Source organism: Bos grunniens, chromosome 21 (assembly GCF_055505025.1).
Source record: "Bos grunniens cultivar Pamir isolate PY7600 chromosome 21, Bosgru_T2T1.0, whole genome shotgun sequence".
NCBI classification, from domain to species: domain Eukaryota; kingdom Metazoa; phylum Chordata; class Mammalia; order Artiodactyla; family Bovidae; genus Bos; species Bos grunniens.
In genome coordinates this window covers 15,489,180-15,509,749 of record NC_141185.1, presented here as the reverse complement: position 1 = coordinate 15,509,749, position 20,570 = coordinate 15,489,180, and the positions used below count along the sequence as shown (strand labels likewise).

At 47.1% G+C, this 20,570-nt stretch overlaps 1 protein-coding gene and 1 long non-coding RNA gene across 9 annotated transcripts in view; one reads left to right on the top strand and one right to left on the bottom strand.

The window, feature by feature from the left end:
* LOC147349165 (uncharacterized) overlaps positions 1 to 745 on the top strand; it is a 50,301-nt gene extending 49,556 nt beyond the window's left edge. For both annotated transcript variants that reach the window (XR_015149492.1, XR_015149491.1), the window contains exon 3: positions 506 to 745. This is a non-coding gene — a long non-coding RNA (uncharacterized LOC147349165). The remainder of the gene's footprint in view (positions 1 to 505) is intronic.
* Positions 1 to 19,246, bottom strand: part of TGM5 (transglutaminase 5) — a 35,312-nt gene extending 16,066 nt beyond the window's left edge. For 3 of the 7 annotated variants that reach the window (XR_015149488.1, XM_086363356.1, XM_086363358.1), the window contains exons 1-6: positions 17,523 to 17,703; positions 12,719 to 12,898; positions 12,355 to 12,600; positions 11,416 to 11,534; positions 7,862 to 7,990; positions 7,102 to 7,279 (exon numbers count right to left, since the gene is read on the bottom strand). Coding sequence is in view for 6 of the 7 variants with exons in the window: in XM_086363356.1 (XP_086219482.1) it covers positions 7,102 to 7,279; positions 7,862 to 7,990; positions 11,416 to 11,534; positions 12,355 to 12,600; positions 12,719 to 12,898; positions 17,523 to 17,532 (862 nt within the window). In the remaining variant the exon portion in view is untranslated. Of the gene's footprint in view, positions 1 to 7,101; positions 7,280 to 7,861; positions 7,991 to 8,185; positions 8,408 to 11,415; positions 11,535 to 12,354; positions 12,601 to 12,718; positions 13,162 to 17,522; positions 17,704 to 18,887 lie in introns of those variants that run through there. The other 4 variants (XM_086363355.1, XM_086363357.1, XM_086363359.1 and 1 more) reach the window with 4 other exon arrangements.
* Between the last annotated feature and the right edge of the window lie 1,324 nt (positions 19,247 to 20,570).

The following is a 20,570-nucleotide window of genomic DNA, read 5'->3' as shown; positions in this document are numbered from 1 at the left end:
CTCCCAGGCTGTTTCCCACCACCCTCCTCTGTGGCTCCAGGCCCCGGACCCTCCTTTACAGAGGGTCCATAGGTCTGCCCAAGGCTTGCTGCCCCCACCCCACGCCCTGCAGCTGTGGGCAGGAACAGACCAGGCACATCCCCAGGATGCCTGACTTTTCTTTTGTAAACAACTTTGCTGAGATATAATCCACATACCACAAATTTCACCCTTTTAAAGTGTACAATTCAGTGGTGTATGGTATATCCACAGGTTGTGTAACAATCTCCACATCTAATCCCAGATCATTTCATCACCTCTGAAAGGCCCTCCGTGCCTGCTAGCTGTCACTTCCCATTCTCCCACCCCTCCAGCCCTCGGCAACTGCGAAATGACTCTCTGTCTCTATAAATTTCCCTGTTCTGAGCATTTCACATATTTGGAATCATACAGTAGGTGACACCTGGCTTTGGGGAGAATTTTCAGGTCACAGAACATCACTGTTCCCTCTGTTCCTTTGTTACAGAGCAAGGCATCCAGGCTACTTCACAGACCTCAGGGCTGAGGGGCCTGGCCTTGTCACAGGGAGTGGATAGCCAGGACAGGAAACGCCTGATGACTGAGACAGAGAGCTGTGGAGCAGCCAGCCCTGAGCCCCAGAGGGAGGGAAGATCAAGGATTTCTCTGAAATTCCCAAAGTAACAGCCAACTAACTTGATGTCAAGGAACCATCTATCCAAAAAATTATAATCATATCTTTGATGCATGCAAAGTCTCTTTTTGTGTGTGATTTTTCTTTAGGAAGTTGAAGTCAGTATGCTGATGTTATTTTTTTTAATGCAATATGGGATTTCCTTGGTGGTCCAGCAGTTTCCACTGCCAGGAGTGTGGATTTGATCTCTGGTCAGGGAACTAAGATCCCGCAAGCTGCGTTTGGCAGCAAATATATATATATATATATATATACATACACACACATATATATATATATATAAATACATACAGCGGTGAGAGAAGAGGCTCTTGAACAGATTCCAGTTTCAAAAAAAAAAAAAGGAAACACAGGGAGGCAGAGCTGCAGAGGGGAGTATGCACATCTAATTAGATGAGTTCCATGGTCACCTTAAGCCTCAGTTTTCTCATCTGTAAAATGACAGTAATATCCACCTCCAGGTGTCTGTGAGCATCAGGAAGTGCCCAGCATGTGCCTTCAGAACAGGGGATGCTGATTAAATGGCAGCTGCTGACATCATTCATGCAGCAGTATAGTCTAGTGGTTAAAGCCACCATACCTGGATGTGGGACTAGTTTTGCCACTCAATTACCTCATCTGTAAAATGGAGATAATGATAGAACCTATCTCTGAAGGTCATTTGGGGAATCAAATAAGTTGATCCTAGTTAGAACTTACTGCCATCATGATAAATTAGTTTTAGGACATTTTCACCTCTGCAATAAGACCCCTGGGATGCCCAGTTATCGTTAATCCCCACTTCCATTCCCCACCCCAGGCAACCACTAATCTGCTGTCTGTCTCTATAAATGTGCCTTTTTTGGACATTTTATATAAATGAAATCATTCAATAAGAAAAAAAAAAAGAACTTACTGATTGTTCACTGTAGCCTAGCATTTGTCTAAGCACCCTCCATGTATGAACTCAGTCATTCCTTCCAATAACCTTATGAGGTAGGTACTATTAATTTCCCCATCATATGCCTGAGGAAACTGAGGCACAAGTTAAATGACTTGCCCAAGATCACTCAGTCACTTAATGGTAGTACTAGTATTTGAACTCAAGCGTCATCATTATTCTAGGCTGTCAAGGTTTTAGCACAATGCCTGGCACCAAGAAAGTCTCTAATAAATGTCAGCTATTGTGACTGTTAAAGAATAACAATAATAATTTTTAACAGCATGTTTTGGCAACTGTATTGGGTTAAAGAGTCTGACTAAATCTTTGACATTTAGTGGAGGATTGAAGCTGGGTGTTACCCATCTTTGTAACCAAGATTGTTAGAAGCACAGTGCCTAACATAGGATAAGGACTCAAGAAGCGTTGCTGGATGAAATGATGAGTTCTCCAAACTGATGGACATATTTATCAATATACAGCATGGTGGCCCTGTTGGGGAGGGCTGGTGGTGTTGAGCTGCAGGTGAGCCAGCCACACTTGACCACCTTGGCCCAACCCTTTGCTTCCAGGGTCACTAAAGGGCCATGACACTCATAAAAATTTTAATTGGTCTGCTCTCATTGCATCATCTCCATTCACTCTCTCACCACCCAGTTCCAGACAACCACACCCAAACACCTCTCCCTCCGTACACATACCTTGCCCATTAGACTCTAGGCTTTTCCAATCCCAGGAAGACTCCCTCTCTGTCATATACAAGATTATTCCATTCTCTGCCTTGAGTCTTGTGCCTGCTCCTTGGATGACTCAGACATCCTAGTTCACCCTGATGTCTGTGACTCTGGGCATCAAAGCTGTCGTTGAAGGTCAGGAAGGGCGGCGGTGAGGAGATACCCATCGTCCAAGATAAGGAGCAGCGGCTGCACTTTGCTGGAGCAGCCATGAAGAGATACCCCACGCCCAAGGTAAGAGAAACCCAAGTAAGACGGTAGGTGTTGCAAGAGGGCACCAGAGGGCAGACACACTGAAACCATACTCACAGAAAACTAGTCAATCTAATCACACTAGGACTACAGCCTTGTCTAAACCAATGAAACTAAGCCATGCCCGTGGAGCAACCCAAGACGGGCGGGTCATGGTGGAGAGATCTGACAGAATGTGGTCTGCTGGAGAAGGGAATGGCAAACCACTTCAGTATTCTTGCCTTGAGAACCCCATGAACAGTATGAAAAGGCAAAATGATAGGATACTGAAAGAGGAACTCCCCAGGTCAGTAGGTGCCCAATATGCTACTGGAGATCAGTAGAGAAATAACTCCAGAAAGAATGAAGGGATGGAGCCAAAGCAAAAACAATACCCAGCTGTGGATGTGACTGGTGGTAGAAGCAAGGCCCGATGCTGTAAAGAGCAATATTGCATAGGAACCTGGAATGTCAGGTCCATGAATCAAGGCAAATCGGAAGTGGTCAAACAAGAGATGGCAAGAGTGAACGTCGACATTCTAGGAATCAGCGAACTCAAATGGACTGGAATGGGTGAATTTAACTCAGACGACCATTATATCTACTACTGCGGGCAGGAATCCCTCAGAAGAAATGGAGTAGCCATCATGGTCAACAAGAGAGTCCATAATGCGGTACTTGGATGCAATCTCAAAAATGACAGAATGATCTCTGTTCGTTTCCAAAGCAAACCATTCAATATCACAGTAATACAAGTCTATGTCCCAACCAGTAACGCTGAAGAAGCTGAAGTTGAATGATTCTATGAAGACCTACAAGACCTTTTAGAACTAATACCCCCAAAAGATGTCCTTTTCATTATAGGGGACTGGAATGCAAAAGTAGGAAGTCAAGAAACACCTGGAGTAACAGGCAAATTTGGCCTTGGAATACGGAATGAAGCAGGGCAAAGGCTAATAGAGTTTTGCCAAGAAAATGCACTGGTCATAGCAAACACCCTCTTCCAACAACACAAGAGAAGACTGTACACATGGACATCACCAGATGGTCAACACTGAAATCAGACTGATTATGTTCTTTGCAGCCAAAGATGGAAAAGCTCTATACAGTCAACAAAAACAAGACTGGGAGCTGACTGTGACTCAGATCATGAACTCCTTATTACCAAATTCAACTTAAATTGAAGAAAGTAGGGAAAACCACTAGACCATTCAGGTATGACCTAAATCAAATCCCTTATGATTATACAGTGGAACTGAGAAATAGATTTAAGGGCCTAGATCTGATAGACAGAGTGCCTGATGAACTACAGACGGAGGTTCGTGACATTGTACAGGAGACAGAGATCAAGACCATCCCCAAGAAAAAGAAATGCAAAAGAGCAAAATGGCTGTCTGGGGAGGCCTTACAAATAGCTGTGAAAAGAAGAGAAGCAAAAAGCAAAGGAGAAAAGGAAAGATATAAACATCTGAATGCAGAGTTCCAAAGAATAGCAAGGAGAGATAAGAAAGCCTTCTTCAGCGATCAATGCAAAGAAATAGAGGAAAACAACAGAATGGGAAAGACTAGAGATCTCTTCAAGAAAATTAGAGATACCAAGGGAACATTTCATGCAAAGATAGGCTCGATAAAGGACAGAAATGGTATGGACCTAACAGAAGCAGAAGATATTAAGAAGAGGTGGCAAGAATACACGGAAGAACTGTACAAAAAAGATCTTCACGGCCTAGATAATCATGATGATGTGATCAATGACCTAGAGCCAGACATCCTGGAATGTGAAGTCAAGTGGGCCTTAGAAAGCATCACTACGAACAAAGCTAGTGGAGGTGATGAAATTCCAGTGGAGCTATTTCAAATCTTGAAAGATGATGCTGTGAAAGTGCTGCACTCAATATGCCAGCAAATTTGGAAAACTCAGCAGTGGGCACAGGACTGGAAAAGGTCAGTTTTCATTCCAATCCCAAAGAAAGGCAATGCCAAAGAATGCTCAAACTACCGCACAATTGCACTCATCTCACACGCTAGTAAAGTAATGCTCAAAATTCTCCAAGCCAGGCTTCAGCAATACGTGAACTGTGAACTTCCTGATGTTCAAGCTGGTTTTAGAAAAGGCAGAGGAACCAGAGATCAAATTGCCGACATCCGCTGGATCATGGAAAAAGCAAGAGAGTTCCAGAAAAACATCTATTTCTGCTTTATTGACTATGCCAAAGCCTTTGACTGTGTGGATCACAATAAACTGTGGAAAATTGTGAAAGAGATGGGAATACCAGACCACCTGACCTGCCTCTTGAGAAATCTGTATGCAGGTCAGGAAGCAACAGTTAGAACTGGACATGGAACAACAGACTGGTTTCCAAATAGGAAAAGGAGTACGTCAAGGCTGTATATTGTCACCCTGCTTATTTAACTTATATGCAGAGTACATCATGAGAAACGCTAGACTGGAAGAAACACAAGCTGGAATCAAGATTGCCAGGAGAAATATCAATAACCTCAGATATGCAGATGACACCACTCTTATGGCAGAAAGTGAAGAGGAACTAAAAAGCCTCTTGGTGAAAGTGAAAGTGGAGAGTGAAAACGTTGGCCTAAAGCTCAACATTCAGAAAACGAAGATCATGGCATCTGGTCCCATCACTTCATGGGAAATAGATGGGGAAACAGTGGAAACGGTGTCAGACTTTATTTTGGGGGGCTCCAAAATCACTGCAGATGGTGACTGCAGCCATGAAATTAAAAGACGCTTACTCCTTGGAAGGATAGTTATGACCAACCTAGATAGCATATTGAAAAGCAGAGACATTACTTTGCCAACAAAGGTCCATCTAGTCAAGGCTATGGTTTTTCCTGTGGTCATGTATGGATGTAAGAGTTGGACTGTGAAGAAGGCTGAGCGCCGAAGAATTGATGCTTTTGAACTGTGGTGTTCGAGAAGACTCTTGAGAGTCCCTTGGACTGCAAGGAGGTCCAACCAGTCCATTCTGAAGGAGATCAGCCCTAGGATTTCTTTGGAAGGAATGATGCTAAAGCTGAAACTCTAATACTTTGGCCACCTCATGCGAAGAGTTGACTCATTGGAAAAGACTCTGATGCTGGGAGGGATTGAGGGCAGGAGCAGAAGGGGACAACAGAGAATGAGATGGCTGGATGGCATCACTGACTCGATGGACGTGAGTATGAGTGAACTCCGGGAGTTGGTGATGGACAGGGAGGCTTGGCATGCTGCGATTCATGTGGTCGCAAAGAGTCGGACACAACTGAGCGACTGAACTGAACTGAACCCCTAGGCCATTAAGGCATCCAGTTCCAGATGCAGCTCAGCAGCTGCAGACTAGGAGTAGCTCAGCGCTACCCCTCTTGCCAACCCATGTGAAGGCAGAAACTTCCCGATGCCCCTGTGGACTGATGCCCCTGTGAACAGCAGGCTGACAGCCTGCTGCTTGGCAGCCTGGGGCTCTGTAGGCTTCCTCCAAGAGCCTGGTCCAGCACACACACACACCACACACATACTCACAGACTTTACCAGCCTTTGCATACAGGGAATTTCTACACAAAAGGCCTGAGCCCTCAATAAACACTAAGCTGTGGGCAGATCTGGCCTTTCTGGATTGGCCTAGGGAGCCTTGTGAGTAAAAGTCATACCTGGCCTCTTTCCCCAGCCAACAGGAATAACCTCCTGATTGTGACTCAAGTTAGGTACACAGATAGCCTGCCAGGAGGCTGAGAGCTGGCCTAGACACTGGGGTAGTGAGAGGGCCGGAAGCAAGTTTGGACCTGGGTGAAGCAGAAATCCTCCTCCTGCCACCTCCAGTGTGTAATCATGTCCAGGTGTTTCCTCTCTAACACTCACCCTCCCCTTCCTTCTGCTTGCTCCTCTTGCCACCTGTAAACCAGTTTCCATTTGCTTTCTTTCCCGGTACATATTTTTAGACTTTTCTTCTATTAATGTAATATCTACTCCCTATCTGAAAAGCTGATCTCTCTTATTGTTCCCCCATCCCCTATGGGCTTGGTCAGGACTCCAAGTGCGCTGAACACGTGACACGTCCAGATTCAAGGTCATTGCGCTTCGGCTGCCATCTTGCTCTGGCCCCATGCCCCCTGCCCGTGCTCAGTGGCACATTTCCCTCCCCTGAATACACCTTCAGCAAGCTCATTCTCCGTACTCAGGAAGGACACTGACCAATTTATAAGTTTTCTAACGACTTGGTCTTTCACCTTCTTTCCTATTTGGGGCCTGGACAATTCCCAGCCAGGCTTTAGGGAGGATTCTGTTAGGTTGTCGAAGTTCAGAAGGGAAGGGCACCGCGTTCTGAGAAGTGTATAATGTCCACCTCAGAACTACCCTCTGAGATAAGCCAAGGTACGTGAAGCCTGAGGTCAGTGATGAGACATTCTGCTTCCTTGTAAATGTCCCTCGGTGGGAACTGTGTGAGATTTCTGGGACAGGAGCAGCTCAGAGGGCCGAGACATGAACCAGTGCCCTTTTTGTCTTTCCACGGGCCCTTTCCACTCCCTACCTGTGCATGTGACAGCAGCAAAGACCCAGCACTGCCCGTAACGCACTGGCTGGCAGCCCGTGGCATGCCACTGCTTCAGGATGGCCACGCTGCCCATCCACTCTGTGGGGTTGGTGCCATCTGAGTAATTCTCGCCCCAGTTTCCATTGAGCACCCCATTGTCATCGTTGCTGTTGATCTGCAGAGAAGCCATAAGTAGAAGCATTAGAAGCAGCCTTTTCCTCAACAAGTGGGTTCCCTTCTGGGCTCCTGGGCCTGAGATGCAGGAAGGTTTGATCTCATTTTAGCTGGGATCTTCCAGACCTTCTGGGGAAAGGGAGAGGGTGGGAAGCCAGCTATTCTGACTTGTGCACCACTGTTAATTACTATTCTGTTTCTACCCACCCTCTTGACCCCTCCACCCCCCATCCCTGCAAAGCCAGAGCTTGGCTCTAAGAGCATTTGAACATACTTCAGAGGTAAGGAAATTTAAACACAAGATTATTTCCCAAACCAGAGCTTCATTTAGCCTTTCCCAAAAATGCAATTTGTTATTAATAGAGGTGATGCTCATACCCAGCCGTTTCAGATCTCAGTTGAGAAAACCTATTACCCAGATTCTTCCATCAGTCTCATCAAAAATGGCTTTGCCAGAGGGCTTCTGCCTCCTGACTCTTCATTCCTCAGCTGCAGTTGGCAACCGTGAGTGGGCAGAGCTCCCCTTCAGAGCCTCCTCCCTCCCTGGACACGCCCTGGGGGACAGAGCCAGACCCAAGCTCACCATGGCGGACACCACTCTGCTGATGTAGACCGGGCTGCCCCGTAGGGCACAGTCTGTGGCTGGGTCAATCTGGAAGTTCAGGCTCTTGTCTAGCAGCTCCAGACAGATGTCTATGATATTCTCTTCAAACTACGAGAGAAGACGCAAAGAGGCAAGGTGCCCAGGCTAGGCCCACGTGGATATGAAAAGAAATGCATGACCCACCCCACCCAGTTCTCCAGTGGAGTGTGTTTGTGGAATATAAGCCCATTTGGAAGGAAACTGTCCAGCAGCACAGCCATGGACGGCCCTACAAGGTCTCAAAGCTCTGGGGTCACAGCTCACCTAGTTTGAAGTTCCTGCCTGTCAGATTCCTGGAGTTTTTTCCAGTGAGTCTGACTAGCTGAAAAAAATCTGTTTCTCCTTCTTGTCCCCTTTAATCCACACTCCCGGAGCCCCTGGGATGTTTCTTGCTAAAGCCACGTTGCCTCATCTTCCACCTCTACCTGCTGACCCAGCTCGTCATTGGCAGCTAGTGCTGAGACAATGGCACGGACTTGTCACCACACCCATGATTCAGTGAAGTTTGGGGTTGACTAATAGCATACGAGTTATGGAAAATTTTCACCAAGACAGGCTGACTCTTTGTCCTTCAGGCTTGGAATGAATGCCACTTCCTCCAAGTCTTTCCCTGAGCCGGAGCCTGGTTTCACTCCATAGCCCTGGCTATATCTCTTACCCATCAGATTCAGTTACAACGAGATAGCCAGGGCCTGTCCTCCTGGCCTGACTGTATGCTGTGTCCCTCCAGTTCTTCTCACAGCTCTACCCCCCAGACCCGGCATCGTGCCCAGCACATAGTAGGGATGCTGTGCATCTTTGTTGAATGAGAGTAAATGAATACATAAACAGAATTAGAAGGCTTCTCTGATCCATCTTCCCCAGGGCACAGTTTGATTGGTTGACTTTTTTGCTTTAAAATATTCAGCGGGTCTTATGGCCTGCAGGAGCAAAGCTCTAACCTCTTCAAGGCACGTAAGACCCTCCCTGATCTGCTCCTCTTCTACCTTCTGTGTGTGGGTTGTTTGTTTGTTTTTGCTCCAGCAACATCAGATTCCTTGTAACGCCTGTAGCAGGCCAACTCATTTCTCTCCTTTATGTCTGCTCAAGCTTCCCTCTGCCTGGGATAGTTCCCCCTTTCCCTCCACTTGGCTAACTCAGTTCCAGAATCTCCTCTCCCAGGAAGCTTCCCCAACACCCCCATGCCCAATCAAGTGCTCTTCTTCAAGGCTCCCAGAATACCCTGCACCTGGCACTCAATCTTGTATATCCCACTGCCTAATCAGTGACCTGCTTATGTGACTGAGTCCTCACTTCACTGTGGGCTCAGGGGCAATGTTTTATTCATTTTCATGCTTCTAGCATCTAGCCCCTTGCCTGGCACTGAGCAGATATTCGATATGCATTCACTGAAGAAGAGAGACAGAAAGGAAAAACCCAGGACTCAGGAAGCAGCATCTCCTCACTTCTGTTTCTCACAGATGACAGCCAACTCCTGTCCAGGGGCCCTCTGGGATCCCCATCTGCCCACGCTGAGTGAGGAGTTGGGGCTGTCAGCTGGGACCATTTGAGGCTTTCGTATCTTGTCTTGACCATAGCCACCCCGGGAGCCAACGTTGGGCCTGATGCCACCTGTGCTAGAGTTCTCTTTGAGCAAGTCTGGGACAGGGACCCATATCAAACTGATACAAGCACCACAAGCCCCCTACAGAAGTTTCCAGCTGCCACCCCTTCTGAGAAGCCAGAGTGGCCCCTCCCCACCGACCCCCAGAGTGTTCTGGTGCAAGGGCTCAGCCTGGCTCTGGGCTTCCTGGAGCACCTGCTGTTGGCTGAGCTTTCAGCGGGAGGCAGGCTTTCAGTAACTCAGGCATTACAGAGCCTTGCAATTAGGATGGTGCTGTTTTTACAAACAAAAATCATGTGTTTTAGGATATGTGTAGAGAACAAAATATAGAGGAACACACACCTTGCTGGTGACTGTGCCTAGACAGACTTTCATATTCTAGACACCCATTTTTGTAATGTTTCATAAAGTTTTTTTAAGCAATTATATGTTACTTTAAAATTTTTTTATACCAATTTTATTTTTTGTTTAAGTATGGTTGATTTGAGCTCAGTGGGTAAAGAATCTGCCTGCAATACAGGGGCCCTGGAATCGATCTCCAGGTCAGGAAGGTCCCCTGGAGAAGGAAATGGCAACCCACTCCAGTATTCTTGCTTGGAGAATCCCATGGACAAAGGAGCCTGGTGGGCTGTAGTCAGTGGGGTGGCAAAGAGCTGGACACGACTTGGTGACTAAACTATCACCATATAGTTGATTTGCAATGCTGTGTTAATTTCAGATATATAGCACAATAATTCATATATGTATGTAAACACATATATATTCTTTTTCAGAGTCTTTTCTCTTTTAAGTTGCAAATTAGGATTTTGAAATTAAAATATACATACAACTATATATAAAATAGATCACCAACAAGGACCTACTATATAGCACAGGGGACTGTACTCAATATTTTGTAATAATCTATAAGGGAAAAGAATATGTATTGCTTTTTTTTTTTTTTTTACTATACCACATGACATTGTGGGATCATAGTTCCCTGACCAGAGATTGAACCCATACTCCCTCCAGTGAAAGTGTGGAGTCTTAACTAACCACTGGACCACCAGGGAGGTCCCTGTACTACTTTTATAATGAGAAAGGTATGTGATCAAAACAAATGAATGAAGAGGCGAGAGCAGTGGGGAGGAAGACACCCTGCGGCTCATCAGAGCTGCTTCTGGCTGAGATGTTCAGGGGACAGATTTTCTCCAGTGTGATAAAATGGATGCTAGAGCCTGTCACTTGGGGTTATGAGGATGAAGGAAGCGTGGTAGCTGGGGCCCCACTGGAAAAGCAGTTAACAAACAAACATCCAGCAATCATGACCACTGTCACTGCTGTCCCTGCGGCTGCACCCTCTCGGTGGACTTCCTGGGTGGGTGCCTTCAGCTGTCCTTCCCCTTTAAGTCTTATTGTCCAAATCAGATGTGATCATCTAAGAACACCTCCCACCTCTCTACGGCTGCTCCCCTAGCTCCCTGGGATCACATCGCATATCTTGTTTGCTAAGTCACTTCAGTCGTGTCCAACTCTGTGTGACCCCATAGACGGCAGCCCACCAGGCTCCTCCATCCCTGGGATTCTCCAGGCAAGAACACTGGAGTGGGTTGCCATTTCCTCCTCCAATGCATGAAAGTGAAAAGTGAAAGGGAAGTCGCTCAGTCGTGTCCGACTCCTCGTGATCCCATGGACTGCAGCCCACCAGGCTCCTCCGTCCATGGGATTTTCCAGGCAAGAGTACTGGAGTGGGGTGCCATTGCCTTCTCCATATCTTGTTGGTGCCATTTAATTCCCACTTGTCAGCAGTTCTGGATGAATCTTGCATGAAGGGCACCCTCCCACCCACTCCTGCTCCCCTCTCCCCAAGAGACCAGGGCCTGAATGGGCCATGAGCAAAGCTGAGACTCACTTGTCCATAATTCCAGGGGCAGGGGCGGATCCAGTTCTTGTTCCCTTGATAGATGAAGCCATAATCATTCATGACATATTCCTGCCTCTGGGGTTCACTCTCCAGGTAGACAGCATCCTCTGGGAATCAAAGTGGGAGGACACAAGGCAGAAAAATCACGTCGTCCTTCCCGCTCTAGTCCCACTCCAGAAGGCCCAGGCCTATGGGACCTGAGCTCTGGGGAGAGGGCTGGGCGACTCCAAGAGGCTCCTGAGTGAGGGGGAGACCCACCCCCACCACCCATCAACACCAGCCGTACAGTCAATAGGAACAGAAGGTAGAAGCAAAAATAACCTTTGGTGGAATTTTTTGGTTTACAAAGCACCTTTACAACCTAGTCCCATTTCAAGGTTGAGGAAATAGGCTCAGGGTAATAAGTAACTTGTCCAAACCACACATAAGAGAGTGAAATGTGAACACAGAGCCCATATTGAGTACATGCTTTTTCTGCTACACTCAACTCATCCTCTATGGAAATGAGCAAACTGGAGCCTAGGGGTTCCTCCCTCCCTCCCTCCCTCCCTACTTACCTTCCTTTCTTCATTTTACCCTGTACTTCATTTTACAAATTTTCAATGGAATGTACTTATTAAGTCTTATAATGGAAAAGCTCCAGTTAACTTTGTAATGTATGATGAAGGTAGATGTTAATAGTGGTCAATAGTTGATTATAATAGTTTTCTTTTAAAGTAAAGATGACTTGGTTCATTATTTTAAAATTCTGAGTAAGTAAATACATAACAAGGCTTCTCTGCCCTGCTTGTTGGCGGTTGGGAGTGGATGCTGAGTGCATGGGATTGGAGAGGTTTGTGGTGGCTATGGAGAAGGGGTCTGGAAACTCTTGAGCCTCGCTGTCTATGGCACTGACACAGGGGCAGAGGTGAGGGCATCCCGCCTTACCTGGGCACCAGGGATTGAAGAGCAGGATGAACTCCCCGAGCTGGTAGGCTGTGACAGGCCCCTGTAGGGATTTGATGTGAACCTTCAAGAGGTACCGACCCACAGCTGCCATAGGAGGGGCACACAGGCTCACCTCCAGGGAATTGGCCCCAATGGTCTGCAGTGAAGCAATCCAGGGGCTGGAGCCAGGGTGACCTTCCAGGCTGAACACGGCTCGAGTCCCCTTGGACAGATCTGGCAGTGGTCCTAAGAAGGAAGCAGAGCTGAGGAACTCTGCAGTGACCTCCCAACCCCCGATAATTGTCCCCAACAGACACACACACACACACACGTGGGACCCCTGCAAGCCAGCTGGAATCCTCACCAGTCTCAGTCACAAAGATGATGTTGTCCAGGCCTGGCTGGAAGGCCCGGTTCCTGAAGTACAGAGTGATGTTGAAGGCCTGGCCCCGGCGAACAAGGAGGCGACTGGAGCTGATCTCGTCTGTATGGTGCTGCACATTGTTCCAGGAGCTCTGGAGGTCGGTGAGGGCCACCTCCAGCCCTGTGATGGGACAGCGAGGGCAAACCAAAGAGCAGGGATGTGGGGTCTGGTCCAGTCTTGTCCACCACTTAGTAGTTGTGCGAACTTGGAAAAGAAACTGAACCTCTCTGAGCTCAGTTTCCAAGCAGGTAAAAGAGAATCTATGATACGAGCCTTTCAGGATTTGTGTGAGGATAAAATGGACTTCCCTTGTGGCTCAGACAGTGAAGGATCTGCCTGCAGTGTAGGAGACCAGGGTTCAATCTCTGGATTGGGAAGATCCCCTGGAGAAGGAAATGACAACCCACTCCAGTATTCTTACCTGGAAAATCCCAGGGACAGAGGAGCCTCAAAGAGTCAGACACGACTGAGCAACTAACGGTAAATGAGGCTCCATGCATGCAAGTGTCTCTCCCTTACTTCTTTCCTCCCTACCTTCCCTGCTTCTGTGACCTTCTGTCTCTTTCTCCCATAAGGAGGCACATAGTTTTCTGCCCCTCTTTGACTCCTCTTGTAGGCCTGGCCAAATCTGACTGCTCTCTTCAGTCAGATGTCTCCAGCTTCACTCCTGCATTGACTTTCCTGGACTTCACAGTTTCCCTTGTCCCTGCACCAGTCTCCAGCTCTGAGAGCAAGTCCCTGGGGTAGCTGCCCCAGGTTAATTGTAGCTGCCCCAGGCTAGCTGCCATGTTTGAATTAATTTGCTAACTCTCTGACTACCACTAACTCTTTGTGACTTGGGAGCTGAGAGCTGAGGATGGTCTCAGAAAGTCCCACTCCCAGTCTTCTGCAGCTTCCATTAAAACACAGACTGACTTCAGTGTTCTCCAAGTGTGCCTCCCCCAAAGGGCTCCACTTCTGACTCCTGCATGTTTGGCCATGTTTCGACCTCAGTCCCCGAGCACCTGGGCTCATAGCCCTTAAATCACCGTTGACATCTTCTCAGTCTCTATCTATTCATGTGTCATAACTCCCTTCACTCCTTCCTTTAAAGTATCAGTGGTGTTCATCTGTCTCTTTCCACATGAACACAATTCCAACCTCCTCACCTCACTACTAGTGACTATAACAGCCTCCATCAGGTCTGCATCCTGTTTCTCCACATCACCTGCCCCTTAACACATCACCAGATTCTCTCCCCTCAAGACAATTTGATCATTCTGTTGTCTATTTGCTTTAAAAGTCCTGAGAAACCCCCCAGGCTGCCATCCAAAAGACACACTCTTAATGTGACACTCATGACCCTGCAGACCTGGCCTTAACTTATGCTTACCTTCTCACCTGTCACCCTTCCCAGCACAGGCCCTCTCCTCCAACCAGTCTGTCCCCAAGCAAAGCTCTACCTGTCTGTGTATTTTGGTCCTACAAGAGCTACAACTCAGAATGTTTCCTCACTATAAAGAATTTGTATAACTCAATAATTTAAAAAAATAACTCAAATGAAAAATGGGCAACTGGTGTAAGCATTTCTCTAAAGAAGATACACAGAAGGCCAAAAAGCACATGAAAAGATGCTCAACAGAATTAATCATTCGAGAAATGCAAATGAGATAGCACTTCACGTCCATTAGGATAGCTATAATAAGAAAAACAGTGTTGGTGGTGGGGATGTGGAGAAATTGAAACCCTCAAACGTTGCTGATAGGATTGTAAAATGGTGCTTCAACTTTGGAAAACAGTTCTCAAAATGTTAAATGTTCAGTTATTATATGACCTGACAATTCCTAGATATATATCCAAGATATGAAAAATGTATGTTCACAAAAACCTGTACATGAATGTTGATTGCAGCTTTATTCATAATAGCTCAAAACTGTAAACAGTCCAAATGTCCATCACCTGCTTAACAGATGAATGAAATATGCAGAGCCACATATGGAATAGTATTCAATCATATAAAAGGAAGGGTGAACACACTATAACATGGATAAAAGTTGAAAATACTATGCTAAGTGAAAGAAGCTAGACACAAAAGCCCACGTGTTGTATGATTCAGTTTATAGGAAATACGCAGAATAGGCAAATCCATAGACACAGAAGTAAGTTAGAGTTTGCTAGGGGCTGGGGGTAGGGGAGAATAGAGTATAATTACTAGTAGGTATGAGGTTTTGTTTTTGAGGTGATGAAAATGTTTTGAAACTAGTTAGTGGTGATGCTTGTAAAACTTGTGAATTTAGTATAAAAAAAGCCAATAAATTATACACTTTAAATGGTGAGCTTTATGGTATGTGAATTATACCTCAGTAAGGCTATTATAAAACAAATATGAATCAAATTGACTGTACCAAAATACCCTGATAAATACTAAACTTTATCTTCTTAAACTTCTTTAAGTTCTTTTGATTACAGTTAATGTGCACCTTTCTCATAAACTAGTTGCTGTTTTATTATTGTTATTATAAAAGAAATGTAAGCATAAAGACTGGCACATTGTAGATACACCAGCGTTTACTAGGCTGAATAGACTTCTCTGTTTTTTTATATAATCCCCCAAACTTATTGTGTGTTTCAGATTCAACTACCACCTGTTGAGGGCCTGATTACATGTGCTAGGCCATGTTCTAGACAGTCTAGGCCAGTAACCTCATGGAATACTCTCCACAGCATTGAGGGATCAGTGTCGTCCACGCTTGAAGATGAGAAAAACAAGATGTAAGTAGGCTACATATCTTACCCAAGGTCACACTTAGGGTAACTGGCCCACGCCCGGTGCTCTCACCATTACCCAACAGCTGCCACCCACTGCTGGCCTTCACTCATGTTCAGAAAGGACATCTGACCCACTGCCCCCTGGGAAAGCAACTGAGCTTTTTTCCAGAAAAAAAGAAGCTCGCCCTTTTTAGAAACCAATTGCCTAGACAGGGATTGCTAACTGGCCCTGATTCAGGTTGGACACGAGACCCAAACTACTCAACAGCTGTGGCAGCATCTTCCTGACAGCCAACACTGGGGCCAGATCTCATCCTCTGGATGCGTCGTGGGTCAAGTCAATCTCTGCCTATAACACAGGGATTATTCTTCAGCCCAAACATCAGATATCCAAATAGGAGGTACATTTAATACTGGACGTTTTTATTCTCTTTGATGGGAGGGGAGAATGGGGTGAAATGATCAGGGAGGTAGAAGGGAAATTATAGGAAAACCTTTTAAAGTAATTGATCTCAAGATCTGTCCCAGAGTAAAAGCTCTCACAGGAGCACAGAGAGGCACAGGTAAGAAAGCGCACTGCAGCCTCGCTTGTGTAACTGAAGAACGGGAACAACCTAAACACCCACCAATGGAAGACTGGGTGAGCAAAGTACTCACAGCCAACTATGGAAATACTGTAGAAAGTGGAAAATACTGGCGTAGGTCTTGGTTTTCAGAGGTATGGATAGAGGTCCAAGAGATACTGTTCAGTGAGTGAAAACATCTAGCTGTAGGAAAATACGTGCAATATGATGATACCATGGATATGCCATGAAGAAGAAGGAGGAGCCATACAAGCTAATCCTATGCATTGCATTGAGCATATGTACATGAATGTGAATGTATAGACAGAAGACTAGTAGCAGTGGTTTCTCTAGAAATGAGGCTAGGCTGGAGTGGTAGTCAGGGGACTATAGGTTTATCTGTAATTATTGCTTTATTTTACTCAAACTGTGTGTTCATTATACAATATTTCTTGTATAATTAAAATTTATAAAAATTTAAAACTAAAATTTTAAACATAAAAATCGTAAATGAAGAGGAAGCTATTACATTTGTAGAGCTTTTAGCTCATTCTTATACATGGTTTTGGGGCTTCCCTCATCAGCTCAGTTGGTAAAGAATCCACCTGCGATGCAGGAGACCCTGGTTCGATTCCTGGGTCAGGAAGATTCCCCTGGAGACGGGATAGGCTACCCATTCCAGTATTCTTGGGTTTCCCTTGTGGCTTAGTTGGTAAAGAATCCTCCTGGAATGCGGGAGACCTAGGTTCGATCCCTGGGTTGGGAAGATCCCCTGAAGAAGAGAAAGGCTACCGACTCCAGTATTCTGGAGAATTCCATGAACTGTATAGTCCATGGGGTCACAAAGAGTCAGACTCGACTGAGTGACTTTCACTTTTCACTTTTATACATGTTTTTGACCAACCATTTAATCTTTGTAGCAGCTTTTTCTAGAGAGAGGGAGTTGATACAGAGAGAAAGGTAGTGGTGAGAACATGAGTCACAGACACTCTGAAGAGGAGGGAAAAGAGAAGAATGGAGTTTCAGAGAATTCTGGAGCTAGAAGACAATTTTAAGATGATCTGGTCCAAGTCCCCTCATTGGTCCGGCACAGGGTCTGGGAACTAGAGAAGTGACTTGTTCAGCATCAAGATCAGCTCTGGCAGAGAGGGTAAGAGCCATGACCCCCTAATCCCTGGCCCTTCCCTGGCCCACTGGGATGTGGAAGCAGGCTTGCTGACGCTCAGCTGTTTAGCTGTTTACCTGCCAGCCTCTACCTGGTCTGCTGGTTCTCAGGCTACCGATGAATTCTGCTGTTTCTGGAACTTCTCTTCTTTCTGGCTCCGTTCTTGACTTACTCGTTCCTCCCTCTGAATCCACCCTTCCCTCGACTTCCTGCAGTCTCTCTCTCTTCCTCAGCCCTGAGCTCCAGCAGCCCCGTGGGCTTTGCGTACCTTCCACCATGGTGGCTGCCTCTGGCTCCCAGGCTGCTCCACATAGAACAGCTGGACGGCCTGCAGTGTCAGGAAACTGGTCCTGGTGTGTCTGCTTCCCCTTCCATCCTCGAGACTCCAGCAGACACTGAAGGCGGGGAGGCTGCTGCACTGCCACCTGCTTACTGGGCAGATCACAACTGGTTTTCTCACTTGCCCTCAGGTTTCTCTTGGCAGTGTTGCTTGGCTGAGAGGAAATATGGAGGCCAATGAACTGTCAGGGCCTTGTGCCATGTGGGCCTTTGGTAAGCTCTTGGGCAATGGGGCATTCCCTGGCGAGTACTGTGCTGTGACGGGGAAGCCGGGTGGGAGAGGTGAGCCGATAGGGCCTCTAGAGGGAGGGAGGAGGCCTGTGTCCCTGCAGGAAGGAATATCAGAGTCCCAAGACTATAGGTCACTATAGAGAACTCTCCAGACCAGAACTCTGCCTGGCACCTGAGCCCTCTCTTTTATCCTGAAGAGTCACTTTCCGGACATCGTGTGCAGACAGAACCCACTCTTGGTATTACATGTTGGTATTCTTTTTCTGGTGAAGATACTGTCTTGAGTGAGATCTGTCTGGTCCAAAGTGAAAGTGTTAGTCTCTCAGTCGTATCAGACTCTTTGCGACCCCGTGGACTGTACCCCGTCAGGCTTCTCTGTCCATGGGATTTCCCAGGAAATAATACTGGAGTGCATTGCCGTTTCCTTCTCCATGTCTGGTCCAAGGTGAATTGCAAATAAAAACAGTAGAAGAAAACTTGGGAAGATTCATGGAGGAGTTTGGGAAATAAGAGGGTGAGAATGCCAGTGATGACCTTGATTTTAGTAAGACAAGTACAAGTCTTTGGAGGAAGAAAAACACAGATGGGAGAAGAGAAATGGAAGGAGCAGGGAAGGGCTTCTCATAGGGAGTGGGTGGGATACTCGAAGCCCCCTGCTCCCGCATTGGCCCTACATTTCCCCCTGCTTCCCTTGCTTTCTGGGTCCCTAAATGTCCCTCCTCAGGAACCTCATTTGCCAGCATCCGTCCACTCTCTGTCAGCTCTCTCTGTCCCCAGTCAGCGACAGTGTGTGTATACACGTACATACACAATTCACTGTCTGACACCCCTGCACCCACCTTCAGTCCAGAAAGCAACTCCTCCCCTCTCCTCTCCCTCCTGCATTTCTGGTCTTGGTGAGTGAGGACAGTGTCCACCCAGTCACTCAAGGGGAGACGCCTTATCCTTCTCTGTCTTCCTGCCCTCTTAGCCTAGCAGTCGCTAAGCCCTGTCCAGTCCAACTCCTGGTTAATCCTAGTTAACTCCTAAAACCGGCCCCTCTCCCCTATGCCCTTGGCCCTACCTTCACTGAACCCCCTTGCCTGAACAGCAACTCCTAGCCACTCTCCCATCCATTCTTCTTCCGAATGAGTCTTCTTCCAAACTTCCAAAGTAAGTTTTCTGAAGTGCCGATTCAACCAGGCTGCTCTCTGCTTTAGATCCAACAGACAGTGAAGTCCAAACTTCTTAATATCACTTTCAGAGCCCTTCAAGATCTTTCCCCTCTTGCCTGAAGTCCAGGGAGGCCAACCCCCTTCAGTTCTGGCCCCCCAGTTCTCCCATGCATGCGTTGCGCTCTCTCTCTTTCTCTCTCTGAAATCTTCACCCCTCACTTGTCTACTTTCTGCATCCAAGCTCAAGCTTCCTGACTCTCTTTACCACACCAGGTGCTTAGGGCTGCTCCCTTTTACATTCTCTATCAGTCTAATCCCACTTGACATTATAAATATTTACCTATCTTTCCCCCAGTTCCCCTTGAGGGCATGGCCCGTGTCTTACTGCCATACAGGGCTTAGTCATGGTAGTGGTTAATAGTAAAACCACTGGAGAACTAACTAGTAATAGCTTTCAAAGAACTGTTTTGGTTTTTCATGTGCACTATCCCATTTAATCTTCACACAGTCATCTAATGTCTTTAACATTGTGCTTCACATCTTACAGATATACTTGCTCATTTGAACCTCACAGCAACCTCTGAGGGAGGTGGGCTGGCACTGCTATTATTGTTGTTAGCATTTTGCACCTGAGGGAGCCAGGACTTCTTCCCGGAGTTCTTTGCTTTATATCAGCATGGACCCCAAAACCCTCTGCCAGAAGGCCCTGAGAACAACAGTCTCTGTGGACACCTCAGGCCACAGGAAGACTAGCAGTCAGGAGCCAGGGTGCTTGTCTGGTTGTGCCCTTTGTTCCACAGCCCCAGCACTTCTTTTGCCAGTTTATCTGTGGGTGCCATTGCCTGAGCCACCTGGCCCCACAGGGAATTAGGGTGAGGACAGAGAGGCAGGGTTGCTCAGGACCTAACCTCAGGGTGTGTGGTGGCAGTGGGCATGGATGCGTGTCCTGGGGATGGGACCTTTGAGACTGTCAGGCTTGTCCAAACGAGGTGGGAAAATGAAGCCAGACAGGCTCACCACGTGAAAACAAGAAAAGAGAAGAGCATACAGAGTATGTTTTTTAAGCCAGTGTTTAGGTGGGGAGAGAGGAAATTATTTGAAAGGTCAACTGGGAAGGCCGAGGTGGCTAATATCCCCACCCCCTCAGAGGCCCTGGGACACCCAGGAAGAAGCCAGTCTACTGTTCCCCGTCCAGTGACACAAATGACCCAGCCAGGGAGCCCTGTGCCCCCAGACTCCTGGGCAGGAGGGGCAATGACTTAACAAAGGAGGACTGGCACTCAGCAGCCCAGCAAGGTTTCAGATTTCTGCAGGCGCCAGCCCAGGTTCCGGGTCCCCCGCCCCAGGGGAGGGCGGGAAGCCACCCGGAACACAGCAGAGATAAGCGCTTAATGGGGACGGGTGCAGCTGGCACCAGGGTGGAGTGCAGGTGTGCAGGCTCCTGCCCTACCTGAGAAAGCAAAATAAATAAAAAGCAGAGAGGAGGAAGTGGGGAGGGGAGGAGGGTGGTGAGAGGAGGCAAGTGAACCTGAGGTGCCACCGAGCAGGAGCAGGGAGGGGCGGCAGGTCGAAGGGCCCACCCTGAGAACTCA